The sequence below is a fragment of the Helobdella robusta genome (assembly GCF_000326865.2).
Source record: "Helobdella robusta unplaced genomic scaffold HELROscaffold_4, whole genome shotgun sequence".
Taxonomy (NCBI): Eukaryota; Metazoa; Annelida; class Clitellata; order Rhynchobdellida; family Glossiphoniidae; genus Helobdella; species Helobdella robusta.
Window position 1 is genome coordinate 7,724,193 of NW_008704902.1, and position 19,336 is coordinate 7,743,528.

Consider the following 19,336-nt stretch of genomic DNA (forward strand, 5'->3'; position numbering starts at 1 on the left):
CACCATTTTCACATTGACATTCTTGTTTATCTCTCTTATCAACATTTGTTCTTGTTTAGTCATGAATAGCGGGATGTTAAGATAACCATTGGCTAATTGAGTCATTAAAAGGTGGTTAACTCACATCACTCTGACATCTATATATCTATATCATAGACTCTACATGATCTATATACACATGCACGCTATATATAGTAGTTATTATATATATATATATATATATATATATATATATATATATATATATATATATATATATGTGTTTTTATAAATATATGTGTTGAAGTGATTTTGATGAAAATGGCTGATAAAAAGATGCCTTTAGTAGTTAGGAACTATTTTAATGAAGTAGTTGAAGATGATGGAGATGTTATAGTTGCACTTTGTGACTTGTGCAAGCCAAAAAGACATCTTATTCGTGGACAACATAAAGCTCCATCCAATTTTACCAAGCACGTGAAGGTAATGATTCTCACTCATAAAAGAAATCGTTTAAGTGATGAATCATTTGAAACTTTACTTTTACTCAAAAAGAACAAACTCTTTTATTGATGTAAATAAATTACTGTAAATAATGAGTTGATTTCTGAGTTTAATAAATATTTCAAATTAACCATGGTATGTACTTAGGTACTTATGTACTTATACTTAGTACTTATAAGTATCAAGTATACAATTTGTTTTGATACTTAGTACTTATACTTAAGTACTTTTATCACTGAATACTTAGTACTTATACTTAAGTACATTTTTTGAGTACTTACGTCATCACTGCTTTTAACCTGAATATATATATATATATATATATATATATATATATATATATATATATATATATATATATATTGGTACGAGGTTTTCGCTTGAGCAAATTTTGTTAAAAATTGTTGCCCATTAAGCATTTATTAACTTTTTTTTATAATCGATTCAACAGAACGCAATTTTGCATAATCATATTTATTCAATAATTGTGTCATAGCTAGGATGACACCTGTTTCAGAAAAGATGCCATCGTCGGAGCCTTGGGTAATTAAACAAAGTATATTAAATTGTAATTTTATAAAATCAATGCGTTAAATGTAATGTCAAATTGAAACAAAATACATATAAATAAATACATATAAATAAATATATATATATATATATATATATATATATGTATATATATGTTGGTAATAGACCATAATTTTTACAATATTCTATAACACCAACATATGCTAAAAACAACAACATTACACTCATATAGTATTAAACGTATAATTAAAACCCACAACACAAATAAGATTCAATCAATCAATCTTCGTTTAGTGTCCAGAGACCGAGTTCCTCCGGGTAGGACGTTGTTTTTTTGGCCATCAATTTTTTGCGCCAAATTAGACGATCAGTTGTATCCATTTCATTTAAATTTAGAGCTTTCATGTCTTGCTCGATTGTTTGCGACCAGGACTTCTTTGGACGGCCTTTGGGATGTGTTCCGGGTATTTCAACATCTGCAAGAGAAGTTATGGCACTGTTCCCACGTCGTTTGACATGACCAAACCACTGCAGACGGTGTTGCCGGCATTCATCCTTTATATCATCTAAACCAGCACGACGCAGGATTTCGGTAGATTTGATGTGGTCCTTCAGACTAATTCGTTGCGTCCATCGGAGCATTTTTATGTCGGTTCGTTGAAGTTGTTGTTCCAGTTTGGTTGTCATTGGCCATGTTTTTGCACCATATAACAACATCGAACGTTTCATTCCAGGCTGCACGCATGCGTGCTCGAACGGCAGCTTCAGCTGTTCCAGTGCAATCCAGAACAACGATATTGCAACGATGTCACTTTCTCTACCTTAATGGCTTCAAATTGCTTCAAAATTCTACCTTAACTGCAATTTTGAATTTGTTGTTGTGGATTGGTGCAAGCAGAACAAAAAAAATTGGACACTTTAGATAAAGTACCAGTTATTTTTGAACAACGTTTGTGACACCACTGGTTACACTGCTGACACTTGATTAAATTGTTACCTATACCAGCTTTACAAACTGAACAGTGCCATTGTCTAGTAGCCGTAGATTGGATGGGTTCACCAGTGTTCATTGCTTTGGTTTTGCTGATGTTGACTTTGAATCCATGATCGGCGAGTTTGGTGTTCCAATCTTCAAACATCTGTGCTGCATTCTGCTTAGACGTGGCTGTTAAAACGATATCATCAGCATATATTAGATTCCAAATGTCACCAGTGCGTATAGGTTTTGTGATTTCTTCCATCACAGTTATAAATAACAGTGGACTGAGAATCGAGCCTTGGTGAACTCCAACGCCGATGTCAAATGCATCTGTGTTTTCAACCGTTGCGCTGACAAGAGTCTTAGTATTCGTATACATTTCCATTCTAAGTCGAACAAGATATTCTGGAATGAGTTGTCGACGTAGACTCCACCTAATTGCTTCACGGGGAACTCGATCAAATGCTTTTTCAAGGTCTACAAAAATGTGTGATAGTTGTTGATGCTTTGCAAGGTACTTCTCTTGCAGTTGCCAAAGGATGTGAATTGCATGAATTTTTGATTTACCCGCTAGAAAACAAAATTGATAATTTCAAATTGTGATCCACGACGTTAATCTTCTCTCAATGATTTTCTCGACAATTTTCAAGGGGTTTTCTAACAGATGTTAAAACCAAAAAACACAAATAAGATTTATTTTCTGATAACAAACCATTATTTTAAAGATAAATACTGAATTTATAATTTTTATATAACTAATTTAATATAATTTATATTATCATGCAGATATAAATTATAATTTTCTATACGGCGGAATTGCAAATTTTTAAAAAAATTTTTTTTTTTTGATGCATTTTTTAAATGTTACAGGTACTGGATCGAGATAATCAAATGGATAATCCTTATAACTGGTTACCAAATGCATATTGGGACAACATTACTAAGCTCGATAAATTGACAAACTTTCATGGTTTAACCACTTTATTTGAACAATATCAAAAAGATTGGAATACCTGGTATACAACCGCTGAACCAGAAACTTCAACCCTTCCAAGTTTTTTCGGCATAGTTTTTATATATATAATTCAAACCAAAACGGCATGTTTTGGAACAATGAGAAAAGAAATCGATAAAAATATAAACTGGCCTTTACAAACTTTTATTTATTTTTTGTCAAATCAATCAATCGAAAATCTTTAAATTAGAGTTGCACTTTTAATAATTTAGAAAATGAATCAATCTTCGTTTAGCGTCCAGAGACCCAGTCTCCCGAGGTAGGACGTTGTTTTCTTTGCCATCAAATTTTTGTGCCAAATTAGACGATCAGTTGTATCCATTTCATTTAAATTTAGAGCTTTCATGTCTTGCTCGATTGTTTGCGACCAGGACTTTTTTGGACGGCCTTTGGGATGTGTTCCGGTATTTCAACATCTGCAAGAGAAGTTATGGCACTGTTTCTACTTCGTTTGACATGACCAAACCACAGCAGACGGTGTTGCCGTCATTCGTCCTTTATATCATCTAAACCAGTATGGTAGATTTGATGTGGTCCTTCAGACTAATTCGTTGCATCCATCGGAGCATTTTCATATCGGTTCGGTGAAGTTGTTGTTCCAGTTTGGTTGTCATTGGCCATGTTTCTGTATCATATAACAACACCGGACGTATTACTGATTTATAAAGTCTTGATCGTAGTGGTAGTGGGATGTCACGCCGCATGAATTCAGAGGCAAGGAGATGTCATTTATTCCATGCTGCACGCATGCGTGATCGAACGGCAGCTTCAGCTGTTCCAGTACAATCCAGAACATCCCAAAGATATTAAAACGATGTGACTTTCTCTACCTTAATGGCTTCAAAAACATTGCAATTTCGAATATGTTGTTGTGGATTGATGCAAGCAGGACAAACAAATTTGGACACTTCAGATAAAGTACCAATTATTTTTGAACCACGTTTGTGACACCACTGGTTACACTGCTGACACTTGATTGAATTGTTACCTATACCATCTTTACAAACTGAACAGGGTCATCGTTTAGTAGCTGTGGATTGGATGGCTTCACCATTGCTTTGATTTTACTGATGTTGACTTTGAAACCAGGATCTGCGAGTTTGGTGTTCCAATCTTCAAACATCTGTGCTGCATTCTGCTCACACGTGGCTATTAAAACGATATCATAAGCATATATTAGATTCCAAATGTCACCAGTGCGTATCGGTTTTGTGATTTCTTCCATCACAGTTATAAATAACCGTTGACTGAGAATAGAACCTTAATAAACTCCAACGCCGATGTCAAATGCATCTGAGTTTACAACCGTTGTGCTGAGAAGAGTCTTAGTATTCATATACATTTCCATCACAAGTCGAACAAGATATTCTGGAATGAGTTGTCGACGTAGACTCCCACCTGATTGCTTCACGGGGAACTCGATCAAGGTCTACAAAAATTTGTGATAGTTGTTGATGCTTTGCGAGGTACTTCTCTTGCAGTTGCCGAAAGATGTTAACTGCATCAATTGTTGATTTCCCCGCTAGGAAACCAAATTGATAATTTCCGATTGTGATCCACGACGTTAATCTTATCTCAATGATTTTCTCGACAATTTTCAGGGAGTGTTCTAACAGACGTATACCCTGATATGATGAACAGTTCAATGGATCACCTTTGCCTTTGTATAGCGGAACTGTCACGCTATAGTTCTATTCAGTCGGCATTGAGCAATTTCTCCAGACTTCACGGCAAAGTTGTAGTAAAGTTTGGATACCTGCAGTACCAGATGCTTAGATAATGTCATTTGTGAGTCCAGAAGGCCCTGCTGCCTTTCCATCCTTCATAGCTTTCAGAGCAGCTGTAAGCTCCTCTACAGTGATGTCAGGAATCGGGCCTTCGATGGGTGGAGCGTCAAAATTGACATTGATGGGATTTGTTTCATTTAACAGACGGTTGAAGTGTTCTTTCCACTGTAGCTTGATCTCATCTTGTTTAAAACCCATCTTATTTTTGTCGTTACTGGCTTGCAATTGGTGGTCTAACTGTGTGGCGACAATCTGTTGAAATTTTTCTCGATGAATATTGCTTATTAGCTTCCACGTTTTGATTCTATGAGACTTTTGTTTATACTTATGTTATGACAGTTTGACAACCAGGTCTGCCACAAAGAGTTTATGTTGAGCGACACATGATTTACCAGGTATAACTTTGACTTTTTGAATAGCTTTCGGTGTTGTTGCTTGACAGCGAAGAAATCAATTTGCGTTGCTGATGGTTCATTTTTGAATGTTATGAGATGTTCCAACCTCTTTCTAAATAATGTGCTCAGTAAACAAAACCCGTGACTTACAGCAAACTCAAGGATGCGGTTGCCATCTTCATTCCGTTCTCCATAGCCAAAACCGCCATGTACTTAGTCAAAACCATCTTTTTTCTCTCCAACGTGGCCATTGAGATCGCCTACAATCAGGATTGTTTCAGATTTTGGTATTGTTGAGATGGTGTCAGATGCAGCCCAGTAGTCATTTTTCATCTCTTCTGATTCGCCTGTCTGTGGTGCGTATGCAGAAAAAATAGTCATTATTTGCTTATCTAGGCGAATCTTGATCCACATGAGACATGAGTTAATCCTTTTAATATCCAGTACTTCTTGGGCTAGCGGTTCTTTAACAAAAATTCCAACACCATTTTTGGCCGTCTTATGACCATTCCTTATCTGCATTATAAATTCGGATAACAACAGTTTCATTAAATTTTTATGATCAACTTGGATAATTCTATTTTCAACAAATTGAACAATAGAAACAATATAAATTTCTCATTTCTCTAAAAATTTTTATTATAAATTTCTGATCTTTGTTGGATGTTTATTTGGGTTTTATTGATATCTATTAGGGCAACTGTAGAAACTATATAAACCTAACCTGCACAGAAGATGATATATGAAAAATCGAAATAAGGCCTTATCTGCATGATGAATTCGGATAACAACAGTTTTATTAAATTTTTTTGATCAACTTGGATGATTCTATTTTCAACAAATTGAACAGTTTTCAAAAAATTCTAGTAAGAAAAGTTGAAAAGACAAACTTTAAATTGATTAATGCCAACAATTCGGTAGAATTCATACAATACTTATAATTATTCCTTTTGTTTAAAATTATTATTTGGAAAAGAAAATATATCAATATATTATGGTAAAAAATTGTAAATAATATTTTCAAAATAATGAACAAAAACTTAAACAAACTTTTTGCCAAGCGTTTGGTACTTTTCCCTCATAAAGACATTTAAACACCTCTTCTAATTCTGGAGACATTACCAGCAATCCTTTTATGCCTTTTTCAAGCTGATTCAGTTGTTCTTTGACTTGATCAAGAAGTTTGTTGTACCATAAAATCTGTAAAATTTATTGATACAAAAATGTGAAATTAAAAATTAGAATGTGAAAAAACAATTCTATTCTCAACTCTTTGTACGAAATCAAAGCTTAATTAAGTAATTTTTAAGGAAAGTATTCAATCAATACAACAACAAAGTAACATTTTTACTTTTGTCAAATTCACTCTACTAAACTTTTAAAATAACGTTAGATAAGATCACATTTCCAAGCTGTAACCCATCAGATGTTAGAACTTGCAATAGTCACATCATAAAACATTTTTACTTACTGAACTGGTCAAAACCTTAAGATATTTCAGAGGCTATTTTAGTGATTACATGCATGGAATATCCCAAAAACAAACATATCTTCAAAAAACCATGTTTCGAACGGCAAGAATCTTTGCGGCATCAACCTAGTCAAATTTAACTAAACGTCACTGGCTACTGGCTACTGTTTTTTTTGTGTTTTTAAGATACTGTTATAACCACCGAAATGATCAAATTGCGCTATATTATTTGATACACTAATTTGTTATCTTTGCAATATTTGTAACCTTTAGATTAAAAATTATAGAAGATAAAGATATATCGAATCTACGCTAAAAATATAGTGTAGAGGCTCTATAAGAATTTGTGGATAGTGAGATTTCTAGAAGAGGTTTCCAAAGAAGGTTTGATGCTAAGTTGTTATTGTGATTTATGTACTTATTTGGATTTGTTTACAGTTCTATCACTGTTGGCATTCAAATAAACATTCAACAAAGTTTGCGTTTGAAACAGTTGTGTTTATCTATCGGAAATCTCGAACCTACGGAATAACAAACACTAGACGGTCGTTAGAAGCTACAACACTGGTGTCGTAAATATAGAGATCTTTGAAGTTACAACATTGGTGTCAGTAGTGACGAGCGTTCAAGGATTTCAACATTGGTGTCAGAAGTAAGATTTTTGATAGCTTGAAACTTCGTTTTGAATGCCAGCGCTAAAAGAACTCAATATAACTAGTCTGAGGAAAGAATTACGATAAAGAAATCTCGACTACCGGCTAAGGGACGCTCTAATAAAAGAAAAAATCAATCCGGATGAGTTCGATTTTTCGGATCCTGTGAAACAACAGCTTACCAAAATGAATAGAAGAACAACTAAACGACAAGATCGATCAACACACCGTCGAAGTGATTGGAATAATACGATCAACCTTCGGAAGAACATCACCTACTAAAGTGACAATTGGAAATAACAAAAAACAGTTACACAAGATCTTGAAGTTCCTGACATCATATCACCAGCTTTTTCAACTACGTACAATTACATTCGCGATCGAAAGTCTATCCTTTCTACGGATGATTTCGAAGCACGTGTTAACTGCACGTGATATCTGCAACGCACATGATAACTGCAACGCACATGATAACTGCGACGCACGTGACAACTGAGCATGTGTTAACGTAGTGAAAGGCAGTTATCGTAATGATGAAGATGATGACAAAGACGACGATGAAAGTTTTGAAAATAGTCCAGAAGTTGGCAGTGACAAGGACATTGAAACTTTTGATATGCAGTAGGACTATTACTCAGATATTACTACCAGCACTTGCCTAATGCTTATTTTAAAAAAAGATGATGCCTAAAACGTCGATGAAGGTCTTGAAAATATTCGAGAAGTTAGCAGTGACAAAAACATGGAAACTTTTGATATGCAGTGAGACTATCATTCGGATTTTGTTGCCAACATTACGTCTGTTTTCATTAATAACAACAACAATAGCTGTAACTATAATAGAAACAACGATTTCAATGCAATGCTCACCAACAAGTCAATTTTTGATAATATGGATAAGACTTTAACATAGGAAAGCATTTATCTAGAGATTAACGATGTCAGTAAAAATGTAAAAATAATTCTAATGCTGATGTGAATATTCACTCAGGACAAGAATTAGTGACAGAAGACAAGAATTGGCGACAGACGATGATTTAAATTTCGAGATAACGCTTCCAACATGTACCTGGAAAAAAAGCTTGGTTCTCGTCTACCTGGATGACATCAACGACGGCTTCATTGCTTATGAGGATGAGTTTTTAATCGCTGCATTACTGATCGACAGGAAAGATGGTAACGACGAATCTTACAACATGAATCAAAGATACCCATCTGGTCAATCTACACCTTGTAAACTCAATAGAAAGTTTCAAGCGCCAACAAAATCAAGAAAGGACTACGACGTCTGTCTGCCTATGGCTAGAGGGACCAAAACAACGGAAAAAAGAAAGAATAGAAATATAGAATATAGAAAAAAAGGTAACGTCTATGTTAGGGACTAACATGCTACGGTGGGTTCGGTGCTAGAACCGGCAGAATGATCAAATTGCGCTATATTATTTGTTATTCCAATTATTGTTATCCATGCTATATTTGTAACCTTTGGTTTGTAAACCATAGAAGATTGTAAAGAGATATCGAATTTATGCTAAAAATCTAGTGTAGAGGCTATATAAGGATTTGTGGATAGAAAGGTTTCTAGAAGCAGTTTCCAGCGAAGGTTTGATGCAAAGTTGTTATTGTGATTTAGTTAGTTAATTGGATTAGTTTAATGTTTCTATTACTATTGACATTCAAATAAACGTTCAATAAAATTTGCGTTTGAAGCAGTTGTGTTCATCTATCGGAAACCTTGAACCTACAAAATAACGAAAACTAGACGATTGTTAGAAGTTATAAAACTGGTTTTGGAAATATAGAGATCTCTGGAGTTACAACATTGCTGTCTGTAGTAACAAACGTTCAATGGTTACAACAGTACATTAAAACTCATAAAAATGAATCTTCATGTATGATGCTTGCAAACACTAACAACAACCAGCGCCATTAATCTTTTCACCCCCCTTCAATATTTTAAACAAAACATAACAAATATTGTAAAACGTTTTTCTACATATATCTAAAATTTTCGCTCGCCAAATATCAAAAAATTTTAATTAAAATTTCATATCTTCAAATACTCGTTTTAGAGCCAGCGTTCTAACAATAACTAAACACTGCTAAGTTTAGAACTAATATCAACAGACTTTTTCGCAATTTTAAAATAGTAGATAAATGAAAACAAAAATCACAATAACTGCAATAGGCAATGTTGATAATTAATCTTATCTTCAACCTGATAAATTATATAAAAATCGTCACCAACAATCATCGTAATTATTGTTCTGTAGAAAATTTTTTCAAACTAATCATTGTGCCATTTTATCACTGATTTTGTATATGACACTCATTAAAAAACTTATCATTAACGTACAGAGAGACACGGCCTCACAATGAATGAAACCAGGTAGGCATGCAAAATTAACTTGGAACATATTGCTTCAATTTAAACACAAAAAGTATGCGGCATTGAACTATATTGGCAGTAGTTAAAGTTAGTTCAAGTCGGTTCAACTTTAAAACTACACCGTACATAAGAAACTGTATAACAGTTAATTTAACAGATATTCGTGTCAGCCGTTTGTAAGCTATGATATATTATAGTTAATGCAATGAATAAAATTAATCTTTATTAATTTCATTGTTGTATTCGTGTCAGCTGTTCGTATGCTATGATGTATTATAGTTAATGCAATGAGTAAAAATAATCTTTATTAATTTAATTTTGTATGTGAAACAAGCGTTAGTTAAATAAGGCATAAACAACTAAATTAGAGTAAACTTAATAAGACATATACATAACATATATATACCTCGTGTAAAAGAACAGTTTTCAAAGGCGATCTATCCGTTGCAAAAATTTTTTCTGTGGTAGAGTAATCGATGGATTCAGGTAACAATTTTTTAATATTTTCAGATGTCTCTAATACCTAAAAAAAATTGTACACACTGTAATTAAAATCTGTAAACTGTAAATAATGCTACAACCGAAATTATAATTTTAAACCTTTTCTTCTTTATCTCCGGTAAAAATTGAAATATGAGCCTGCATTGATAACAAAGTATCGAATAAAATTTTAGCTTCTTCAGTTTGAGATGTTATATCAGCATTTGTATGTTGACCAAAAACTTCTGGATGATCCATGTTTGGTAGCATGCTTACATATTCTCGATATGAGTTTAATGACCCGTCTCTTGGAACGTAATAACTTGGCAAACTAGACATTCTTTAAAAGTATATTTTAAAATGTTGTACGAAGTATGATAGCCATTCAAACAATTGGCAATATCTTAAGGGTATTAAATAAATTAGGTTGTTCTTGTTCTCTTATATTTTTACGTTCCTGTATATAAGCTGTATAAGGTATCTGGCATGAATGAAATAAACTTAAAAAGAGAGTTTATCACAAAAAAACTAAAGTCAAAAAAGATTAAAGAACTTAAAAAAACTGAAAATAAAATAAAGTTCAATTCAGACTTGTAATTATTATTAATCAATACCAAAAATAGTTTAACTCTGCAAAACTTAGAGTTAGTCAGTTATAGAAACAAATCTGGTCAACCATGAACCTGGGCACATGTTAAGTTTAAATAAAACCATTTTCAAAGTGTTGAAAGGCGTTTATAACAATATATACATTGTAAAAACAACGTAAGTGGAAAATAACGAACATCTAATATTAGTTTAGACGAGTGAATAATTACCATTGACACTTTAAATTGACATCACGCTTTCAATTAAAAAAAAACTATAAAAAAATTATTACAATATTAGTAACATTTTTATATCATTAAAAAGTTAACATAAAAAAATTGTAGATAGCCATTATTGCAAAGATTCCTTCCCATACATTAGCATTAGATACTTAGTATAAACGTAACCAAGGTTTAATTTGTTCAACGAATAACACGTAAAAAGAAACAAAAATTGAAATTAGCAACAAAACAAAAAGCAATGTTGTGTACAAAATCTTGGTTTAAAATAGCTTAACATAAATGTTATCTTAACAGCAGATCTTAACTGTCCTGGGTATGACATAAAACTGCATCCACGCTGCCTTGCGTGCTTTTGAGTGAAAGGCTAGGCCCACTGCTTATAACTGGTGGTTGTCGTCAGGATGGGTGTCCAGATGTAAAAACTTTTCCCCAAATTATTTCTATGCCATCACAAAGAAAAACAACGGCCCCTAGTCCCCAGCAGGCCTTAAGTGGTCAAGGGGTGCAAAGAATCCCTGGGAAGTATGCAATAGCGGAGGGATGTTGCAGAAAAATTCAGAATGGCTCCTCTATGGTACTTAGACTTGGAACGCTCAATGTTGGATCACTGACTGGCCGCAGCATGGAAATCGCAGAAATGCTCGAGCGTAGAAAGATTGACAACTGCTGCCTTCAGGAAACCCGATGGAAATCGAATGGTGTTTGTCATGTCAACTCAGACAAAGAAAAATATAAACTATTCTGGAATGGTCAAAAGACGGCCAAAAATGGTGTTGGAATTTTTGTCAGAGAACCGCTAGCCCAAGAAGTACTAGATATTAAAAGGATTAATTCACGTCTCATGTGGATCAAGCCTCGCATAGAAAAGCAAACAATGATTATTTTTTCTGCATACGCACCACAGACGGGCGAATCAGAAGAGATGAAAAATGACTTCTGGACTGCATTCTCTGACACCATCTCAACAATACCAAAAACTGAAACAATCCTGATTGGAGGCGATCTCAATGGCCACGTTGGAGAGAAAGCAGATGGTTTTGACAACGTACATGGCGGTTTTGGCTATGGAAAACGGAATGAAGATGGCAACCGCATCCTTGAGTTTGCTGAAAGTCACGGGTTTTGTTTACTGAACACATATTATAGAAAGAGGTTGGAACATCTCATAACATACAAAAGTGGACCATCAGCAACGCAAATTGATTTCTTCGCTGTCAAGCAACAACAACGTAGGCTATTCAAAAACGTCAAAGTTATACCTGGCGAATCCTATGTCGCCCAACATAGACTCCTTGTGGCAGACCTGGTTGTCGAACTGTCAAAACATAAGTCTAAACAAATGCCTCGGAGAATCAAAACGAAAATTGAAAATTGAAAAGCAATATTCATCGAGAAAAATTTCAACAGATCGTCGCAACACAGACCACCAATTGCAAGCCAGTACAGATTGGAGTACATACAAAAACGTTTTAATGAACGCTGCAACTACTGTTTGTGGAAAAACTGGTACAAAACGTCAGCATGAACGTGACACTTGGTGGTGGAATGACAGTGTACAAAAAGCAATAGCTGAAAAGAAAGTTGCATACAAGCAATGGCAAAAATCAAAGTCTGTAGATGACCATAAAATTTTCCGTGAGAAGAACAACTATGCAAGACGTCAAGTTGCACTGGCACGGACAGATCAGTGCAGAGAGTGGCTCACTGAAAGCAAAGGTAAACAAATGAAATCTCTGTATCGTATAGCAAAACAAGCAAAGAGTACGAAAAAAGACATAGTTGGTGCCTCATGTATCAAAAACGACAAAAATGAGATGGTTCTTGAACAAGATGAGATCAAGCTACAGTGGAGAGAATACTTCAATCGTCTGTTAAACGAAACAAATCCCATCAATGTTAACTTTGACGCTTCACCCATCGAAGGTCCGATTCCAGACATCACTGTAGAGGAGCTTACAGAAGCTCTGAAAGCTATGAAGGATGGAAAGGCAGCAGGGCCCTCTGGATTCACAAATGACATTATCAAAGCATCTGGTACTGCAGGTATCCAAACGTTATTGCAACTTTGCCGTGAAATCTGGAGAAATTGCTCAATGCCGACTGAATGGAACTATAGCATGACAGTCCCGCTATATAAAGACAAAGGTGATCCATTGAACTGTTCATCATATCGGGGTATACGTCTGTTAGAACACCCCCTAAAAATTGTCGAAAAAATCATTGAGAGAAGATTAACGTTGTGCATCACAATCGGAAATTATCAATTTGGTTTTCTAGCGGGGAAATCAACAATTGATACCATTCACATCTTTCGGCAACTGCAAGAAAAGTACCTCGCAAAGCATCAACAACTATCACACATTTTTGTAGACCTTGAAAAAGCATTTGATCGAGTTCCCGTGAAGCAATTAGGTGGAGTCTACGTCAACAACTCATTTCAGAATATCTTGTTCGACTTGTGATGGATATGTATACGAATACTAAGACTCTTGTCAGCACAACGGTTGGAAACACAGGTGCATTTGACATTGGCGTCGGAGTTCACCAAGGCTCGATTCTCAGTTCACTGTTATTTATAACTGTGATGGAAGAAATCACAAAACCGATACGCACTAGTGACATTTGGAATCTAGTATATGCTGATGATATCGTTTGAACAGCCACGTCTGAGCAGAATGCAGCACAGATGTTTGAAGATTGGAACACCAGACTCGCCGATCATGGATTCAACATCAGCGAAACCAAAGCAATGAACACTGGTGAACCCATCCAATCCACAGCTACTGGACGATGGCCCTGTTCAGTTTGTAAAGCTGGTGTAGGTAACAATTCAATCAAGTGTCAGCAGTGTAACCAGTGGTGTCACAAACGTTGTTCAAAAATAATTGGTACTTTATCTAAAGTTTCCAATTTTGTTTGTCCTGCTTGCATCAATCCACAACAACAAATTCGAAATAGCACTGTTTTTGAAGCCATTAAAATAGAGAAAGTCACATCGTTTCAATATCTAGGGAATGTTCTGGATTGTACTGGAACAGCTGAAGCTGCCGTTCGAGCACGCATACGTGCAGCCTGGAATAAATGGCATCTCCTTGCCTTTATATTGATGCGGCGTGACATCCCACAACCACTACGATCAAGACTTTATAAATCTACGATCCGGTGTTGTTATATGGTGCAGAAACATGGCCAACCAAACTGGAACAACAACTTCAACGAACCGATATGAAAATGCTCCGATGGATGCAACGAATTAGTCTGAAGGACCACATCAAATCTACCAAAATCCTGCGTCGTGCTGGTTTAGATGATATAAAGGACGAATGCCGGCAACACCGTCTGCGGTGGTTTGGTCATGTCAAACGAAGTGGAAACAGTGCCATAACTTCTCTTGCAGATGTTGAAGTACCTGGTACACGTCCCAAAGGCCGTCCAAAGAAGTCCTGGTCCCAAACAATCGAGCAAAACATGAAAGCTCTAAATTTAAATGAAATGGATACAACTGATCATCTAATTTGGCGCAAAATGTTGATGGCAAAGAAAACAACGTCCTACCTCGGGTAACCGGGTCTCTGGACGCAAAACGAAGATTGATTGAATGATTACCTAGCGTTGTTTTGTGGATGATTTTTTTTTAAAAAAGCATACCAAAAGCACTACAGAATTAATTTGTAAAACGTAAGCAAAATCAGATAACTCACTAATCAGCAATAATTTAAATTTTTTAAAGTTTAAAACTAGTGTGAACAGTGGCGGATCTAGACAACTTTGACGGGGCCATGGCCTCTCGCCTCCCCCTCTAGATACCCCACCCCACCTGAGTGTGAATTCGATGTACAATTTCAATGAAAAATAATTTTTCTGTCATCAATTTCAAGTGATTTTTTTTTAAATATAATTTTTCATATATTTGCTAATAAGTTAGACAAGTTAGAATATTAAGTTATTTATTACTTCTGTTAAAAAGTTTGAAAAAAATTAACTTGTACGATGGAGAAGTCAAAACGTCTTCGCAAAAGAAATCAGAAATGTAAACATTAATTAATCTTCGATCCCAATCGTCTGTCACATGACCTCCATAATTAATAGATGAAACCAAAAATTTTAGTGCTTCCCAAGGAGTTTCTTCATATTCATCCAAATATAAATTAAGCAAACCTTCAGAAACCTTTAAATTTATCATGACATACTCATCAAAATTTAAAGTTCAGAGCACAAATTTATAAACTGAACAAAAAATGTCGTTACGGCAGAATTTATATTCTCTCTACCGCTTCCACTACTGCCGTCGTCACTTTCGTCGCTGCGACGTGGCCATCGCGGTAGGATCGGTGGTCACGTCAGCGCCGTGGCGATCGTACACCCCACCGGCCGCTTGAAAAAGCAAGCTTACTTTCTGCAGGCGGTTGCTCCTCTTAACACCGAAACACGAGTCGGAATTCATGGGCCGGCGTAAAAAATGTTTTGCTGAACGTACAGACCGAAATTTCCATAGGCTTGCAAATCTTTCTTCAGACTTAGACTAATAGTTTTAATATTTTACTTATCTGTTATAGTAATAAATATGAATAATGTACCAGTGCTTCTTGGTCCAAACTAGTTTAAAATATATAACCAGATATTTGATATCATGAAACGTTTGAAAAAAAATTCTCCAACTTAAATTAGCGTTAAATAAAGCAACAAGAATAAAAACTGGCGTCATGGCGTCAATGGCTGCAGCCATTGACGTAGAAATGTATTCCCTAACTAATATACCTACAATTCTCGATGTATGCCCAATTCTGACTTTGAGTTCCAAATTTTTCAGTACCGACGCCAGTCCAAAATTATTGGCAATAAATTGCATATCAATCCATTAATTTGTTGATGAAACGATAATTTTACGCTGTTTCGATTAGTTCCTGATCTACCATAAATTTTTCGATGCAACAACAACTTCCGTTATACCGATATTTTGATATTGCATGTAATGGTATTTCTGGTGTTATAGATAGTCAGTTTTTTCTCACCCCTTTTTTTTTACACGTAAACTGTCTTTCTGTCATCTTGCCATATGACGTTCTACTTTACAATTTCTTCCCACTTCCGACGCACCTAACCAGCTGACATTTTCAGGGTAGGTGTATTTTGGGATAACCTATTTAAAAAGGGTATCCTAATCGATAGGAGTGAATTAAACTAAACTTAATCAATTAATCAAATTTAATTCAATTCAATCGAATAATTAACTCCAGGAACATGCCTCAGTAGTTACATTTTATAATAAAACGTGAAATATGATGGTGTTTTTCTTACTAAAACACTTTAGCGAATAAATTCAAATAAAACATCGCAGTTTTATGACTGATTTTGAATATAAAAACAATTATGATTGACAAATTTCATCATTTTTATTAAAAATTTGTTGAAACATTTTTGGAACCTAAAAATATTAGAATATTTTCGACATTTTTGCAACTTGTTTTGAAGCTTATTATTTGTCATTATAACGAGACTAGATTCTAAAACAAATGCAGAACTTTTTCAAAAAAGGTTTCGTTATAAACATTTTCCACCACAAGTACGTAATACATTACAAGACATACATGAAAAATACTTATTAATGTATTTACTAATTACTTACTATTTACTTTATTAATGCATTTTTATTAATGTACAAACACAGCAAATTTAATTAATTAACCAATTGACTTCACGAGCTTGTAACTATAGCAAATTTCATAAAAAAACATGAAATTTGAAAGTGTGGTATATTTTTGCTAAAAGAATCTGGTGAATAAATTTCAATTATTTACAATTAATCGGCGAGTTAAATTTTCTGACGCTAAAGCAAACTTAATTGAATTAATAAATAAATTATTTACTAAATAAAATTATATAATAAATTTTAACGACAAATAAATAAATTTTATTTGAAAGGTTTTTCAAATTTTTTAATGATTTTCATTTAAATGAACAGTTGAAATGCACATTTTTAATTATTTGCGTAAAATAACACGACAAACACGAACAAAAATTTTTTAATGGAAACGCTAGACAATGTAATTAATTTGATAAATTAGAACACAAATAATTGCCAAAAATTGGAAAATCAAGTGTAAAAATCAAAATTTGAACAAAAATATTAAAAACCTCAAAATCAGAGTCCTCGAAATTATATCTACTATTCCATCCAAGCATTGAAAATTTTCTTCGTTCAATCAAAATGGAGTGGAAAAATATTAAACAGAAAAGCAATTTTTTGTATTTTTCAGGATGTTTGCTTCGGATAAATTGGTGATCAGTTATCCTGGAATACATTCTTTTCATATTGGCTTTTAAGCCCTTTTTCAAAAATAAAAATTAATTAAGAATTTTTGGTCTATTTCGGTAACTGAAATTAAAAAATACAAAATTTAAAAAAAATAGCAGATATGGAACTATTTAAAACTACCAACATTAAATTTGAATTCTTTCAATATGAACAATATGATTTATAATTATTATTCATAACACTACTTCTATGTCATCTACTTTTACCTTTGATCAACTTCAGGAATCTATTCTTAGCCTTTTTCTTATTGGAGTCTGAACTTCTGAAATACTTAGTATTAATAAAAACATTTCTTTTACTAGTCAACTATATGCTAACGAATCCTATATTTATATTTCTTTCTTCCATCAGATCTTCATAATTTATCTTTATGTCTCTCTTCTATTATCGCTTGGGTTGATTCTATGTACCTGAAGCTAAAACCATCTAAGATTGAACTAATACATTTTAAAAACCCTAAACATATATATATATATATATATTACAAGAATTTTGTTTATATTAATATACATATAGCTATAAAAATTGTTTGTAGTGTCCCAAGCAAAGCATATTTAGAGTTAGATCTTCATCTTGCATTGAATGTGGTATATACATTTGTTGCTAAAATTCATAAAAAATATAAGATGCCAAATTGAATTAAAAACGCAGGGATATATATATATATATATATTATTACAATATTCTATAAATTCTACCGAATGTTTACCGAATATTACCGAACGTTAATATGTTTGTAGTTCGTTTTTTCGATTTTTATCACTAAAGTTTTTTGGTGAACGTTTAGTTAATTAAAATTCAAAATAAACTTATTTTTCGAATTCATGCTGCAAATAAGGCCATATTTCGATTTGGAATCAACAAATATACAGGCATTTGTTCATTCATGGCTTTGAACATCAGAACACATATTTTAAAAATTATTCGCTTTTTAACATTCAACCAATGGAGATCTTTCAATGTCTGAGTCACATGGGCAAACTTTGACCCTCCAACAACAACTTTCGCAGCTTTGTTTTGAATGGATTGAAGCACGGATATTGATTTATCAGGTAAACCGTAGAACAAACTTACAATAGTCAACCGGGGTACGTGCAAATATTTGAGAATACGATATAGTCTATGAAGTTGATATGCACATGATGATGAGATCATTCTCAAATGATTTTTCATGGACAATTTTGAATCCAAATCAACGACCAGGTTCAAAAAATTCTATAAGCTGACTATTGATATACTTAATTTATACCAATTTTAGCCAATTGCCACCCTATACCTAATGGCAAAAACTTGGCTTTACGCTGATTCAATTTTAACCTGTTTTTGACAGACAATATCCGACAAACATTTAACCAATCTCGGAAACACTAACCAACAATTCTGGTTTGCTCGTGAGTATTACTTGAATGCCATTCGTATAGGCGTGGCATTTAAAACCATTAGCTTCAATGATTCTCAAAATTTCCGATGTATATAGCATAAACAATATAGGTCTCAAAACTGAACCCTGCGGAACACCAGATGAAATTGCACCGACACCAGATATAGTATTATTTAAAAGTATCACCTGTGTTCGTCTATGTAAATAGGATCTGAACCATGCGGCTGGAACACCGGTTACCCCATAATTATACAATAGTCTATCCAGTAGGATTATATATATATATATATATATATATATACATATATATGTATGTATGTATATATATGTTGGTAATAGACCATAATTAATTTTTACAATATTCTATAAATTCTACTGAATGCCCGGTTTACAAATGATTTTATTGTGCTGTCTTTAAATTGTTCGGTACATTCACTTTGTCCATTCAAACAAATACAGAAAGAAGATGACCAGTCAATAAAGAAACCTGACACCTAATTTTCATCTAAGTTCACTTTGACAAAGTCAATCTCCATCTAAGTTCATTTTGACAAAGTCAATATTTCCCTATATAAACAGCAGAAAGCACTGATGATGATTCATTCGAAATCGAAATATGGCCTATT

At 33.8% G+C, this 19,336-nt stretch overlaps 1 protein-coding gene across 1 annotated transcript in view; it reads right to left on the minus strand.

Moving 5' to 3' along the window:
- Window positions 1–19,336, minus strand: part of HELRODRAFT_67097 (hypothetical protein) — a gene marked incomplete at both ends in the record, with an annotated part of 79,651 nt that overhangs the window by 3,738 nt on the left and 56,577 nt on the right. The window contains 5 exons of the mRNA XM_009024277.1: window positions 6,241–6,390; window positions 10,110–10,226; window positions 10,304–10,523; window positions 14,997–15,181; window positions 17,149–17,340. Of these exons, the coding sequence (XP_009022525.1) occupies window positions 6,241–6,390; window positions 10,110–10,226; window positions 10,304–10,523; window positions 14,997–15,181; window positions 17,149–17,340 (864 nt within the window). The remainder of the gene's footprint in view (window positions 1–6,240; window positions 6,391–10,109; window positions 10,227–10,303; window positions 10,524–14,996; window positions 15,182–17,148; window positions 17,341–19,336) is intronic.